This window comes from Pecten maximus, chromosome 5 (assembly GCF_902652985.1).
Source record: "Pecten maximus chromosome 5, xPecMax1.1, whole genome shotgun sequence".
Classification (NCBI taxonomy): domain Eukaryota; kingdom Metazoa; phylum Mollusca; class Bivalvia; order Pectinida; family Pectinidae; genus Pecten; species Pecten maximus.
In genome coordinates, this window is record NC_047019.1 from 14,686,935 (window position 1) to 14,704,194 (window position 17,260).

Sequence of the window (17,260 nt, forward strand, 5' to 3'; positions counted from 1 at the left end):
ATGCACAGCATAGCATTTCTCAAATGTAAAACAAAATTTCACAAACAACTTATGTAAGACCTGTTTGCCCTGAAGGAGTATATAAGACGTTTCTACAGTTGGAGGACCCAGTTCTCAAACAAATTAAAATACAATTATTGAAACATTAATTTTTCCATTAATTATAAGTAAATCTCAGGTATCATCTAAATCTCTTTTTATCGAAGGTTCCTTTCCGAAAGTCATGATAGCGATGGAGAATGGAATTATAGCTCTCTTCTGCAAGGTATCTCAGCGGACTCCTAATACACCATCTTGTTAGAGAAGAGATCTCTCGATACCAACTCTAGTACAAATACATTCCCATCATAAACATTTTTGAATCAAAAACCTCCCTTGAAGAGATCACCCCCTCTAGACATGACCTTCCTAAGACAATGGAGCTAATTCCTTCCTCGAGTTGTGAGTGGAGGACAGATTAGGGCTCAGTGGGATCTCATGTGACAGGATAAGGAAGGTCTGACAAGGGTATCTCTTCCTGTCAGTCAAAACACCTAGATAGGAGGACAAATCTATATACAAGTTTATACATCCAGGGCTAATCACGGACAGACAAACACACCAGGTAACCCAGTAATCACGGACAGATAGACACCAGGTAACCCAGTAATCAGGGAGAAATCACAGGTATACACATCTTACTGCTAGTAGGGCTAATTACAGGTAAACACATCTTACTGCTAGTAGGGCTAATCAAAGACATAAGGTTAATCACCCCGTGAATAGCCAGGGTCATTTTGAGGTGGGGTCTCCTTGTAGTAGTTGGTGACTACCTCACAGAACATTATACGGAAGACCTGTCGTGTGCCATCCAGTGCAATAAGATTAAAGGGTCTTGCCCAAGGACACAATTACAACAGCAGAAACTGGCCAGTTTTTCAGCTTTCTGAGAAACACAAACTGACACGTGTAGGGGGCATGGAACAATGCATCTCTGATCTTCTCCTGAGGTTATGTGGCCGGCGCTATTTCGACCCCTTTAATGATTGCAGACACCAAACCAAGCAGCATTACAAGGAAACACAATAACATGACCTGTATTTAACCTACAAGAAGGCCTTGTCTGGTAATAAGCCCACCCCATCTTGTGGAAAGACCAACTAACTTTTTATTGTCCTGTAATGATTCCATACATTTCATGTTAGATCAGGATTAGGTTTTAGTCCACATGGCTTATGGTGGATAAACACAGGATCTGTCAGATTTGTGTCCCCAACTTGTCGCAAAATCCTGCTGGCTTGTAGGACACACAATCAACATTGTAATGAAATTTAGTCGGACCAGTCCACAAATAAGTCTCCCAGTCCCCAGCAAATTAACACACAGGGAAAACTGTTTCTTTTCAATCTATCGAGAAATGGATAGACAAATTTCATGGCTTCTCCCAGTTGTTTTACAACAGACTTGACCTTGACCTGAGATACTAGAATCGTAAAAGTTGTTCTCCATAGACACACAAGATTTAATGATGGTAACCTGTACATATCTCTGTTGTCCTTGCCACTCCAACCATTTCAAGTGATGCTTATTGAGTTTACAAAGCAATTTGAACACAATGTTGGCAAAACTTAATATTGTTCAGAATTTTCTTTTCTCAAAGACAATTATAATGAAGGTCATTAAAATCTATCCCTCTACCAACCTCAAATTGGACCTTTTTATGATGCAACTCTTCAGCAAACAGATTGGATCATAAAATGGAAATGACTTCACAGTTGCATTAAGCGAAAATGTGTGTAATTTCTAACACAGTAACTACAAATTGATCTAAATTAATTCCTTAGCTACCCACCTTGTCCATGTTTGTCCCGACACTGTTGTAACTTTTTCTCCACTTTCTGTTGCCGTCGACGACGCATCACAGCATCAGGATTTGATATACTCCTGGTAAACTTTGACTCTGGCATATCGGTGTACAGCTTTTCTGCCGCTCCTTTGTTTTCCTTCCCTCGATTCTGTTTTTCTTGTTTCTTCTTTTCTTTCTTCTCTCGTTTCGAAAGATTTCGCTTAAACTGTTGTTTCTCCTCTGGGACAATGACCTCTGCACCCTTAACACAAAAAGACACTTGCTGTTTAATCAGAGCCGTCCAATAACAATCACAGTTATATGGTTTGATGTGGGACTACATATTGTTGTAATGGCTGATGTTACAGAGGTCTTTCATTTTTTTAAAACCTTTCATGGGGATAGTATGCAGTACCCTCAAATTTACTAGTTTTGAATCTCCACCAATTGAGCTAAAACAAAATTCCTCTAGGAGTCTGTACATAGGAAATAGTATTTTATCAACGGGTGACATTTCTCGCTCCAAACAGAAATCACCTTGAGCTTTTGCAATGACAATATGAATATATATGACAACATAGAAAGAATATTTTATCAATATTTTAAGTTCGCTATATAAAGTATATGACTTCGAATGTAACAGAGGTCAGTCAGTCCTTAAAACCTTACTATCATTTCTGACTACACTGAAATGATGTAAGCCATGGAAAGCAATTAACAGTTGTTATTAAACAGGGGCTCCGTAAATGTGATCTTTAATAAGTGATAAGGCGGAGTTGATTTAACTTTCATCAAACAAAACAAGTGAGTCAATATTTGAACAATGCAGTTAGGGAGAGAAAAAAATAGAAAAACACTTAATATTTCTATTAAAATGTGTTTTATACTGCTACCAGACATTCTATGTTAATTCAGATTAATTATTTTTTACTGTTTCCCAAAATATTGCTAGAAAATCGTAACAAGCTGGTCAACTGTGAAAAATATAGACTGGCATGGGAACATCTGAATGTGCAAATGATTATGGCGAAGTGCCTTTCTGATCGTGGTTGCAGCCGTCTGCTACAGGAAGATTTCGGGATATATCAGACGAGGGTCATCTAGATATGGATTTCTAAGTGGCCTATATCTGATTATTTTGGGTAGTTCTGGTAACAAAACAGTTGTTTCATACCTTTAATATCATGATCAGTCAACAGTCAAAAGTCTTTCCTCTGAGGAGACACTTCCATGAAGGAGTTTTGCCTGTTGACTAGTAAGGCTTGAACCAACTCTATAGTGTAACCTATACATCTGACAGAATACACATTTTCTAACTCAAAACTGTTTCATTGATTTCAGTACAGAAACAAGTGTTTAAGATCAGGCATCACGACACTGAATTTAAAACACATTCAAATTACAAAGTTTTTTTCTTAGAAAACAGCAGGCCAAAAAATCAATGATGTTCTACACTTTAGGTTTTCTAACTTAAACACTTTGAATGTCAATCCTCACCATTCCTGACAAAAATAAAAACCAAATTTTACATTGCTATTTTTTTCTTTTTTTTTTAAGAAAACTGCTCAAAACATGTATTTGACAAGAGCTAATATTAATTTGGAACAGATTGTAAAAAATGAATTTGTAACAAATGTCAGAATCAATATATCTGTTTACAGTTCAATACAATTCAGCAGGGTTTATTTAAATCATATACTCTGTCCAGAAACAACATGAGATATAACAATGAAGTACAGTGTTAATTATACCTGGAGCTTGGTACAATAGTTTTAACAATATGAAACACTGAAAGTCTAGACTGTGTATCAACATACAAAATTGGTCGATATGCTAATAACAGTACATTATTCTAACACTGTATACACGTAAATTTAAATATTCTACAACATATTTATATATATTTGAACACAGCTACAGGAGTCGAAGATGATGTGATGAAAGTCAATGAAGAAGATTGATTTTTTGTTTCCTGTCTACTCCGACAGACCGTTTTGCTAGATCTAATATTTATACACATGTTTTGTAACCAAAATACAGACACTTTGGTTCTACCTACAATCATTGGCATCGGAGTAAGTTCTAAATTGTAAATTAACAGCGAGAAACTGAATTTTCTCTCATATTGCAGACAGACTTAACAAGGTTGGCCCGTTGTTTTATAGACCTACCTCACGTCGCATGAGGAAGCGGCCTTCACGCACATCCTTCCCCCATCGAAGTTGTACATACAGGATTTTCTCTTCAAACATAATCCGGCGGTCCTCTGTAACAAAACAATTTTTTTAAATTATTTCTAAAAACATCTAAAAATATCAAGAGTTTATAAAGTTGTCTCAAGTTCCTGAAAATAGAAAGAAGAATTTTACTTACATTTTTTTTTATTTTTTGTTTTTATATTTTTCTTATTTTTTTTTATTTTTATTTTTTTTACATCTAGGTCATTATCAAAAGTAGGTCAGTCCAAATATCTAGTTCAGTAAGTCAAAGCATGATAAAATTGGAATGTATTCCAGTACTGGACTGGTATATGCTAGCTAATACAATCATAGTGTAAACTTCACTTAAGTGTATCATCATTAATGTCATTTCTCAATCTAATTAATTCTTTTATTTGTGAATATAGACGTCAGAAGTGATTAATTTTCAGTAATTGTGGAAAAACCATCAATATCAGACATAATAAATGTATTATATCTGTAGTAATAAAGCTACATACATTTACTAATATAGAGCTCACGCATGACAAATCTAACCTCATATTCCTGCCTTTCAATCAATTTTGCCAACAACATCTTTGTGGTGAAAAATGTTGTTGACTTACGGCAGTGAAATAAAAGTTCATTCAGTAATGATACATATATGGTATTTTAATGAGTGGTATGTCAGGCATTCGGCCTGTGGGCAAACACGCTGGCTATTCTGAAGTTCAGTCTATATACCTAAACACACCTGTTGTAAGGTACCTGTACACACTTGTATACCTGGACATCTATACAACAGATCTACCTGTCAATCATTCAGGTACTGCAGCTGATATTTTATCAAGGTTTCAGTTAATTAGGGGGATATACAGACAAGAAACACTTATGGCACCTCAAAAACATGTTCTATACATCTTAATACTGAAACAACACATACAGGTTCCTATGTTCTATGTCTGATGCCAGTTTTAGATGCTAAAATATTTCACATATTTGCATGACTTTATATATATGTATATACAGTAAACTTTTAGAGTAAAAAGGTCTTTTTCAATGAGTATTTTCTCCTAGAGTAAAAAGGTCTTTTTCAATGTGTATTTTCCCCTTTTTACACCTGTTAATTTTGACTATCAAAACAATAGACATCTACCAACATGTGTTAATTAGAGTAAAAAGGTCTTTTTCAATGTGTATTTTCTCATTTTACACCTGTTAATTTTGGCTATCAAAACAATAGACATCTACCATAAATGACATGTTTATGGAATGTGTAGGTATAAACACAGATTAATAACCATCGGTCAATTAGCAGGACCTGATAATGGTGGCAAAGGTTATCTACTGCCTCCCCACTCTAACTCTGGTCTAATCTGGTGACAGAAAACAGCCCTAAGACACTAAAGTCTGCTCTGCCCACCTCTGGTATATCACTCTATAACTGGGCCTGACATTCCTGACATTCCTGATCACATACCTATACATTACAGGACATCTAGTACTTAGGGTGTAAAACCCAGAGAGACTCATTGAAGAGCTGGTCAGTAAACAAAAATTTACAAGTTTTTACCGTCCCCTGAAAGTTTGGAGTGGGCATTTCTTAACCAATAGATAGCAAAGTGGGCATATCTCTTATTAATTACACAACGGATGTTGAAGTGGGCATATCTCTTATTAATTACACAACAGATGTTGAAGTGGGCATATCTCTTATTTATTACATAACAGATGTTGATGTGGGCATATCTCTTATTAATTATATATAATTACACAACAGATGTTGAAGTGGACACTTAATTCATATACAATAGATTGCAGAATGTACCATTCTTTAATAACCAATGGATTGAGCATTTTTTGTTAAACAGATATTGTAGATAGCATTTTTAACCCAGTAGTTTGTGGAGTGGGCATTTTTAACCCAATAGTTTGTGGAGTGAGATTTCAAAAGCAAGTAAATTTAGAGTGGGCATTTTTAACCCAATACAATGTGGAGTGGACATTTTATAACCCAATAAGTTGCATAGTGGGATTTTTTTAGCCAAATTAACGATTGTGCAGTGGGTATTTCTTACCCCATAGATTGCTAAGTGGGATTTTCAGCCAAAAGATTGTGTAGCTGGCTTTCCTTCTTACACAACATTATAGAGAGGGCATTTTCCCCCAAAAGATGGTGAGAGAGCATTTCAAAGCAAATCAATGATGGTAGAGAGGGCATTTTTCCCCAATAGATGATAGAGAGGGCATTTTCCCCTAATAGATGGTAGAGAGGGCATTTTCCCCCAAAAGATGGTAGAGAGGGCATTTTCCCTAATAGATGATAGAGAGGGCATTTTTCCCCAATAGATGGTAGAGAGGGCATTTTCCCCCAATAGATGATAGAGAGGGCATTTTCCCCTAATAGATGGTAGAGGGATTTTCCGCAAAAGATGGTAGGGGTTTTCTTACAATAGATTATAGAGAGGCATTTTCCGCCACAATAGATGTAGAAGAGGGAGCTATTTCTTAGCCAAAAGAGTGTGCAGTGGGCATTTCTTTTATAATAGATTGTGCGGTGCTAAGTACATGTACACCTCATCCATAAACAGTGCATCAGGCTTTTCTTATCCAATAAATTGTAGAGTAGACCTTTTTTACCATACATTGTGGAGTTTTCACAGGGGATTATTTGTACTGTGTATATGCCCATCAGGTTATTGGATAGTTCTGACAAATCAGACGACCTTGTCAAAAAACTTGTCATATTGCAGAATAATTCAATTACACTGTACAGAAGCCTCCCACAAAACTTGTAAAATTTCTCAAAGTAAATACATGTTATGGCTTTCAGGCCCACTGACCAGATGATCCCCATAAACATATTAGTGGCACCAGGCCAAGGTCTACACAGCACCTACATCAGGACCACAATGGCCAATATCTCATACACTAGACTTGCTATCTCTGTGTCATTTTTCATCCTCTAAAAAGCAACAGATGAGTACTAATCGTGTATACAGTTTATCAAATAATTCCAAAAATATCTAGCCTGTCCTGGGTTTATATAAACAATTTATACCAGGTTAGTATTCATGTCCATAAGCATATGTAATATCTGTGGTAAATGTTCCAGACATTCGAAGAATATAAACAACTTCTACTTCTGATACCAATGTTAAGTATTTTGGGGTATCTATTTCACTTTCATCATGAAAATGTTTTGTTGCTACATGTAGATGATATCAAAATTATCATTATCAATATCTACTGTTGAATTGGTTAAATGTTTTCTGGACAAGTACCTACAGTCCAACTTCGTTAACTCGAACTCGGATAACTCAAAGACCCTGTTTAACTCGAAGTATTACTCAGGTCACGGCCGATATTCTTCTTTTTCTTTGTAATAAAAACTCAGATAATTAAAAATACTCTGTTATCCTGAAGTAAAATGTTGGTCCCGATATTATAAAACCCATGTAAAATGTACCGGTTATATCCCGAAGTGGAAAATATATATGATTGAACCCTAATTCACTTATCTAATTAACAACTTTTGTATGCAAGATAAAGTTTACACACTTATAGCACAAAGCTATAGTTGATTCATTCATAATAATTAGAGGAAATATATATGGTCATTACTACATCTGTAATACAAAACTTTTTTATAGGTCCCCAGTACCTACTACAAGGTAGGTGTATATATATATCTATACCACATTGTTCCTAGTTCAATGACAATAGAATCCTCTTTTGTCATAGAAAATATCCAGCATTTTTGTAGGGAGTTAATTACTATGTAGTGCCCTAGCTGTGTAGCTGTAACTGACATCAGAAGTCTTACCCTGTCAGAAAACAATGTCTATATATATGTATGTATATATTAGTGTCATTTAGATAATTAAGTTACAAGACTGAAATGCTTTTACAAAATCTTGGATCTGGGTAAAAATTCATAAATATACACAGAATATGGTAAATGTTAATGAAATTTCATAATCAAATTCAATGAATAAGCAAACAGTCTCCCATCTTTTACAGTAGGGGAAGATGCTTATTAGAGACAGATCTGTTTTTTTTTTTCAGATTTCAAATATACACAAGATTTTGTTTGTACCTCCATTTGCATGAACTTCAAAGAGAGCATATTTGTTAGTAGTCAACATGCGCATGTCTGGACGAAACTTCTCCACCAAGACCTCGATGACTTCCCCGGCCGTGGCAGAGGAGGCCACACGGATACATTTAGTGACAACGTTGGCACCATCTTGGAAGTAAAAGCGGACAACACCGTGGAACTCACACTCCTGAAATTACAGAAATAACATAATTAGAAAAATTGACATGATTATAACAACAAATTGTTTCTGTAGTGTCTGGAATTAATAAACCCTTGTGTTTTACAGTATTAGCAAAATGTCTGCAGATACATTTTAGACCAAAATTTGAAATAATGCAAAAACATTTCAAATTCTATCTCCAAAAAAGAACCTCTATGGTAAATATCAGCTGCCCGTAACCTCAAACACCTTGATTGAGAAAGGGAGCTAACCCAATAGTGAAGGAAGAACATCTCCCTGGCCAGCATGCAACAGGCCAAAAAAGCTTTGTCATTGTACATTGTAGTGATGAGTTATAATTATGGATTTTAACAATGTAATCATTCAAATTTCCATCAATGATCCATAATTCAAAATTACAGCAATGCATAAAGATTATGTAATTCTTTAACATCAGGATCATTTACTGCAATAAATTTTTGAAAAAAAAAAAAAAAAAAAAACCATTAAGAAGGCACAAGATAAAACCAATCTGTGTTTAGAGCAAACATTTTATCAGAGATAGTGTAGATCACAAGAGTGGGAGCAAACTACCTAAAACAGGTCAATAATTCATAACATCAGGACACAGGGTATCAATTATTTATAGTTGGACATGGAGATCTCGGCCCATAATCACACTTATTGTATCCCCAGACAGGACCAGTAACATGGCTACTCCATAACACACGGAACCACTGTGTCACTCTAACATGTAGTCAACATCGGACATGGAGGAGCCACTCTGTCAGGTTTACAATGGACACAAAGTAACTATCTGGCCACTTACACACCAGATTTTGGTGTCTGGAATTATGTGCAATAACTTGATCAATATGACATTCCTCTTATTTCCCTGGTACAGAAAGCTACAGAGGAGCATTGGCCATCCTGAAAGATACTCTTAACGTCAACAGACTGTTACGTCCAGTCAGTTGGTTTTCCTGCAGGCTGCTCTTAAGGTCATGATCAACAGATTGTGGAGTCCAGTCTGTTGTCCTACAGGCTGTCCTCAAGGATCAACAGATTGTGGAGTCCAGTCTGTTGTCCTTCAGGCTGCCCTCAAGGATCAACAGATTGTGGAGTCCAGTCTGTTGTCCTACAGGCTGTCCTCAAGGATCAACAGATTGTGGAGTCCAGTCTGTTGTCCTTCAGACTGTCCCCAGGGATCAACAGATTGTGGAGTCCAGTCTGTTGTCTTTCAGACTGCCCTCAAGGATCAACAGATTGTGGAGTCCAGTCTGTTGTCTTTCAGACTGCCCTCAAGGATCAACAGATTGTGGAGTCCAGTCTGTTGTCTTTCAGACTGTCCCCAGGGATCAACAGATTGTGGAGTCCAGTCTGTTGTCTTTCAGACTGCCCTCAAGGATCAACAGATTGTGGAGTCTAGGCTATTTGTGTTGCAGGCTGTCCTTATTAGTCCAACAGATCATGACATAGTCTGTCTGTCGTCCTAAATCTACAGCTCATGGCCATGATGTCTTGAATGTCAACAGACATGGTATGGAGTCTGTTGTCCTGCAGACTTCTATACATAATTTAATTTATCATGGCATATTGTGTACAGACATTACAGAACTATTATAACAAATAAACAAATGATAACATAGATGTTCTTGAACCTGTTTTAGTTGAAGGGTCAGTTTCTTGATTAGGACGATAGGACTTGGATTTCAGTTTACAGCTTTAAATATAGTTTGATTTGTGCAAACTGCATTATGTAAACATTCAGTAACTAACTAATCAGTTAATTTCAATAATGAGAAGTATAAGCACGTGGTCAAGTGGAAAGAAGCAGGGCTTCATGACTTAAGGGTCACTACTTCGAGTCCTGGCATTGGGCACTGTGTTGTATCTGTGAATAAGACACTTAACTCTGTTGTGTTCCAGTCAACTTGGCTGTAAATGAGTACATGGTAGGACAGTGCAAGAAATGTGGTGTGTAAGATATTAGTGTAGAAATGGCAGCTCTGGCTGTTATGGTGCTCCCCAAGGACATGATAAAGACATTGGCCGTTGTTGAATTTATAGGGCCTGGCAATAACCACAGATAATAATTTATGAATCACTTTGGGAACAGCTAGCTATATGTTGCTATATAATGTAAAACTCCAAATCGTTATAATTGTTATCTAGATTTGTGACGTCTGAATCAAGGCCATGGGTAATGACATTACCAGGAATCAAACAATATTTGTACTATCACCAAGCACAATATGTTCACATGCACTTGTACATGTATGAAAAGTGTACTGGTAAGATTAATGATATGACATGTTAAATGTATTTCATTGATCAGTCCACATTCAGTCTAGTTTACCTACCTCGTTATCTACCTGTACATTCAGGTGTAACAGATGTTTGTTTGGTGTAAACTACCTGTGTTAAATATAAACTGACCAATGATCACATGATCCCCGGTATTATTTTTTAACTGGAGTGTTATACCTGAGGTAAAGTAGTGTGTACTGGACTGTTTACTGACAGATATATGGTGAGTGTTTACAGGTAGATAAATGTGTATATTACACACCTGACTTGCTCCAGGTGATGACAGGTATGACAGTGGGAGGCCTACCTGTCCGAGATAGACCACTATACCACCTGATCTTGTGGTGGTACCGATCTCCCGGTCTATATATACTCAGTAGTTTACTACATAAATACACAGCTGTATTAGTATTGATGCCAGGAATTCAATAATCAATTGGAAAATTTTCAAATTCCTCAACAGAAAAAAATTCTTAGCATCCAATAATCCCATTAAAGATTTAGCCTATATATTTGAAAATTTGGATCAGGATCAAACAGTTTCTGTATATATAGGTATATATTTGTTTATTGATATACTCCAGGTATGTATACATACTCAGTTACAATTGTAGTCTTCAAACTAATGGTTAATGTGTATTGTGAACTATTGAATCTTCACTTTGAAATATTAGAAATTACCTTGTTTTATTTTAATTGATACTACATGTATATCAAGACTAAATTGAATAATGTTAATTTCAATTTCAAACACATGAATTTGTGTACATCAAATTTCTTTATTTATTTTTTAATTAAAATTTTTTTTATCTAAAATTAGTATTCAAAGCCATGAAATTCCTTACAGTATGTGATTAACAATATTTTGACCAATTATTACATACCAGTTTTTAGTTTGTTATTATTTACACTGGGGATTAGAAAAGTGCAAAAAATATATATATACAAAATTAGTATTCAAAACCATGAAATTCCTTACAGTATGTGATTAACAATATTTTTGACAAATTATTACATACCAGTTTTTAGTTTGTTATTGTTTACAGCTCAGCCAGAATTGTTTTTGTTACATTTTTAGACCTTTCAGTGTGAATTGGACCAGAGATGTATGAAAACTACATAACCTTGTATGAGGTTTAGGTATAGCTAAAGGGCTGTAACGATTTGGTGAGTGTAGGAGGCAGCTGAGGGGCTATATAGCTAGGTAACATGATTGGATGACTGTAGGTGTTATACCTGATAGGATCATCACCTTACCAGTGAGTCTGTAGGTCATCTGCCATCCATCATATCTGTCTGACCAGCACTTGGTCCCGATTAGTCAACTTAACAGATCCTAAGACTCAAATTTATTTTCTGATTATGCTTATCATTTGCATCTTCATGCAACATAAGTGTTTTCCCATTTCAAAGAGGGTTTGTTGAGTCATAGCACACAAAACATTTTTTTTTTAATTAGATTTTATGAAAACGGATAACATTGAAAGAATTGGAAAAAAAATGTATAAAGCTGACAAGAATTCACAAGGAGTTGCAGGTAATACATAAATGAGAGTCCAATCTGTACTATCAGATATGACTAGATCCAGGTACAGGAACACATACCCAATCACTGTTTACTGACCACTAGCTATAGGTCCAGTTCCCTCAATGACCAGTCCACTGTAGTACACATGTTGATCAGTGACAGGTTACAAGCATGTTCTTGATTTTATCTACACAGTAAATATATCCAATAACATTCTCTCTTTCCCATGTAAATATCCTTCTAACCTCCGCAAGTGATGGATGAACATGTATAATCATTTAAATAATTGATCAGAATAAATTAATTAGAATAACTGGGTAATTAATTTTCAGTTTCTAATCTCATTTACCTATTTCTTTAACAAGTATCTTGCATACTGACATAGTATACAATTATCAACTGAAATATGTAAAGAAATACAAGCAAACTTTTCAGGAAAAGAAATTATAAAGAAAGGGACATAACTCCATGAAATACTTTATACAATGAAATATTATATTTGATGATAGATGAATTTCTCTTGCAGTCTCTATATATATATATGCATTAATTTAAAAGTACACACAATCTGTTGACTAGAGAAGATATTTTTTTATAGGTTGAACCATATACATTCTCATTCCTGATAGCTGATAATAATCTAGAATAATTAACCTAATTATATTAGTACTGTACTGACACTTAACGATATTTACGGTAATATAAATGCTTACATCAGTAAATGTAGATATACTACACCAATGAAAATTCTACCAAAGTCACCTTCACAGGAATCTAACCTCTAAAAATTCTTAACATCACATTTTTCACATTACAGGCACTTATTCAAATCTGAGTTTCCAAATCTATACTGAAACAAGCACTTGACAATGTAACTTGTCTAGCAGGTATATATCGAGCAAAAATTGCATATTATTTCTAGACATAGATTTAATTTATCATGCAGTTTATTAGTTCAAGAAATTTTATTTCCAAGCTACAATAGACAATAGACAAAGTTTCTTCTCTTTATACTGAAAAGGAACTGGATTTTCACTGCAGAAGGTTACAAATCTTACCACTGAATATTGCTCGAAGTCATCAATAATAAAATATATGACACCACAGAGAACTTTAAAATTTAAATGGCCGCTGTGTATGTGTCCCTTACCGCACAATTACGATACTGTACACTTTGCCTACACCTCGCTTTCTCAACTGGCCTTATATATCATATTGTCACTATTTTTTTTTTTTTACTTGGGATACAAAACGAAAGACATTCTAAAGTGTTCACAGTTATATGGGAGCTGATATGTTGATACCTGTTGAGCGGATCACCTTAGTCACTAATCTGGGACATAATATTTTCACACACATCATAATACTTCTCTTTTCATGAGATCTGATCCAAATACCTGGTCATAAATTGAATAGCGGTGTTAGTGATTTTTCTCTTGATACTTGGTTGAAATGTATAGTCGATGTTATGCTTTTTTTAGTATGTATTTTTTTTTTTGATGTATATATATATATATATATTACCTATGTGAACTTTTCTGGGTAGAAGACATACTCCAAGGGGTGTGTCACTTAAGTGTGTATTACAAACTAGCCAGGAATAAAAGGGGCGTGTCCCTTTCCAGGTCACAGAATGACACAGCCCTATACCTTAGTAATGCTTACTGGTTGAGAGTAACTAACAATATTGGGCATAATATCAACAGCTGCCTCCTCCACAATCTCATCACTATGACATGCTCTCCACAAGAAAGGAATATCTAAAGTTAAAAATCAAAACTTTGGTTGTTACATAAAATACATGCTGGACATTTCTTAGCGGGTTATCAAAGGATATACCACACTGTTGTAACAGAGCATAGAGAAGCATCACCAGCCTCCATCAGCCAAGTCTATACAATACACATGCACTGTTTATCACCAAGACTTATCTCACGCCTTGTTTGAAGTCTTGATCTTAGATTCTATTTGGCTTGTAGAGATCTACTGTACCCTCCATAGGTCTTTGTTGTTCCATGTAAGGCAGACTTCGGTTGCCAATCTCTCTTCATTCTTGACCGAGTTTCTGGTAAATCTTTTAAAACCTCTTCACACAGATTGAAATGCTGTTGCATATTCTGTTTGAACATTTTAGCTCTATACGTACGCATACATAATTCATGTAAAATTTATTGCAAGTTCTGAAGAGTTTATTATATATCATATTAATTAATGTTGAAATTTGAAGAATTTGCATTTTTAATCTGCTTAGCACTCCTGATATGCTTTGATACATATTTTTTAATTCCACACTTCATTCAACGCCTGATTCGTCGTGCTAGTGTCTTTAATTGTTTAAAATAAATACTGAAGACCTGTATCTCTTAAGATCTATCTAAAGACAATTTATCAAGTCTCACACCATCTGGTTGTGATATAAAGTACATTAAGTCGTCCAACATTAAACAGTTTCACAACGAGACTAAACAACACTAAATCCTAGACATGGAGACCTTCTGCAGCTGATCTGGACACCAGTGCATCAGTGTTTGACCTTCAGGAAATCCTCATGCCTGCAGCACATAACCCATCACCTTTACACTGATTGGGTGACAGAACAGGAAACCATTTCAACAATTTGAACCGTGCACTTAACAATTTTATTTTTTTTCCCTTTATCGTTCCCTCACTTATTTTTTTCTCTTCTAAAAGAAAGCTTCTAACAATTGTATTGTACAATTCGTAGCACTTGTAATTCTGGAGCACCTAATATAACAATTGTATTGTTTTCTGGAGCACTTAATAACAATTGTATTGTACAATTTATAGCAATTGTTATTCTGGAGCACCTAACAATTGTGTGGTACAATTTATAAATCAGGATTGAGAATTCCAATAATATCTTCACTGCAACTAAGATATCTTGAAAGAGTATATATTTGTAAAACAAATGTTTATAAAGGTATATAGCATCAACAAGTTTGTTGTTAGAGTGAATGAATTTGGTCCTACAGATTTGAAATTAATACCACTTTAACAAATTTAAAGAGAACAACCACTGTTGTAAGATGTAAAGCAATCATGAGAAAAATTATACAACACGCAACACCAATGGAAATATTGAGGAAGAAGTTAAAAGCTGTAAAAGTGTTCGTTTACAAGTTAAATAGGCAGACTTCGAAACAAACAAATGAATCCTGGCATGTCACCAAACAGGAAAGCTATCCAGCATCAGGTGCTGATAATGGGACACACTGACTTCTGACATCATCCAGGGTTGGAACTGGAGACCTGTTGATGGGCTGGAATTCCATTAGTGAAGGCCTAGGTGTGATATCACTAAGTGTGTGACATCATCAGTGAGGTTTGGACTGGTGATGAGTATATGAGGATATCATTGGGGTTATAGGAACGACGTGGGTTTGGTGGGGATAGTACATTGTCAGGCTCTGTGGAGTAATGGGATTCAGTGATGTTAGAACTGATGGGTATAAATTTATACAAGAACTATGTAACTATGACATCATCAGTAAGGTTTGGAACTGATGGGGACATATATTCGAACTATGATATCAGTGAGGTTTGGAACAGGACACCTGTTGATGGGCAAACGTTCCATTAGTGAAGGTGTGATATTCACAAAATGTGTGATGTTCACAATATGGCTGAGACTCCATCATCAACTATAGGGTCCCCGGAGACAATTCAGTATAAACCTGTGTGGTATATATATATACCTATTCCAAGTCATACAGTCCACTTATAATGCCAAAGTACTGTTCCTAATGGGACTATACTTATATATGTGCCTTGGTTCTAAGGAGAATCTGGAAAAATCTATGGCAGACCAACATCAAACATCGTACCCGGGGGATGTAGTTTGTTACGAAAGGGGGCAGGGAGCAATTTAAATTAGAACATCTAATTACAATTTAACTTTATAATTATTTAAAAGGGAACTTCACATATACAAGACTTTTGGATAAAGTCAAGCAGTGTCTACAAGCAATATCTCTGTAACGTACTAGCATGACCAGAATCTTGAAAAGTTGCCAAAGCACAAATTAGGTAAAATCTGCATTTGTAACACAATTTTCTCTTAATAGAATTTTGTTTGGGTGTCGTTGCCCTTGAGTAAATTGTTAAGACTGACAGCCTCTGCACCAAGTTACATAATATTCTCTCAGAGAGAACCACACTACTTGGCAGATAAACAGCTAAGTGGTGAAAAATCAAGGCAGGATTTCAATATATGATATTTACTAAACAGTAGAAGCAATTACAAGTTTTGTTAAAAAAAAAAAGTTCAGCCCTCGATTAGGTGAAAACCAATCCGTCTTTCTTGTAATGAATATATATTGTTGATTTGCGATTCATTGTTGATTTGAGATTCAGTGCATCTCATCTATATTGCATTTGAATTTAAATGTAGCACCAGTCCTGGATGACAGATTGACGTAGTATTTTCACTTATGGTAGTACTTCTCCTTCGCTGTATGGAACCATTGCCAGTATATACACACCTACACACCATGTTATTCCTCTCAGATATTTCACTATCAAACTGAATACACCCTTATTGATTTCTGATCCTATCAAGCTACATACAAACAGTGCAGTCATTGCAGTATAGATAAGAAATGCACAAATCGAATAAAAGATATCACAATGGAATTTACTTGTGACTTTTATTGAAGGGGTATTTGAGATGAGGGGCGACGATGGCTCCATCGGTTAGAGCACCAGCCATGTAACCTCAGGGTGAAGACTTCCCATATTTCTCGGGAAGCTGAGAAATGAGCCAGGCTATGCTGTCGTGGTTGCGTCCTTGAGCAGGACACTTTACCCTTATTGCTTTGAATAGCATCGATGGGCCTCCCTTATCGTGTTCAGTGAGGTGGTCACCAACTACTACAAGGAGACTCCATCTCAAAATGACCCTGGCTATTCATGGGGCGATAAACCCAGCAAACAATCTGCTTCCAAAAACAGCCAAGGTCAGGACATGTACATGATGAAGAGGACCCATATACTCATATATCTTGTTGTTGGGTCATCCATATTTAAAAGACAAATTCAGTTATTTTTAATGCCTTTTAATGTCAGTACTTCATTGTATTTTATAATAATAACTATGAAAGCTATTTTCCTTTTCCTG

General features: G+C 35.6%; 1 protein-coding gene across 3 annotated transcripts in view; it reads right to left on the reverse strand.

Moving 5' to 3' along the window:
- LOC117327259 (afadin-like) overlaps nucleotides 1-17,260 on the reverse strand; it is an 82,229-nt gene that overhangs the window by 58,372 nt on the left and 6,597 nt on the right. For all 3 annotated transcript variants that reach the window (XM_033884166.1, XM_033884165.1, XM_033884164.1), the window contains exons 2-4: nucleotides 8,123-8,312; nucleotides 3,997-4,091; nucleotides 1,832-2,087 (exon numbers count right to left, since the gene is read on the reverse strand). In XM_033884166.1, coding sequence (XP_033740057.1) covers nucleotides 1,832-2,087; nucleotides 3,997-4,091; nucleotides 8,123-8,312 — 541 coding nt within the window. The remainder of the gene's footprint in view (nucleotides 1-1,831; nucleotides 2,088-3,996; nucleotides 4,092-8,122; nucleotides 8,313-17,260) is intronic.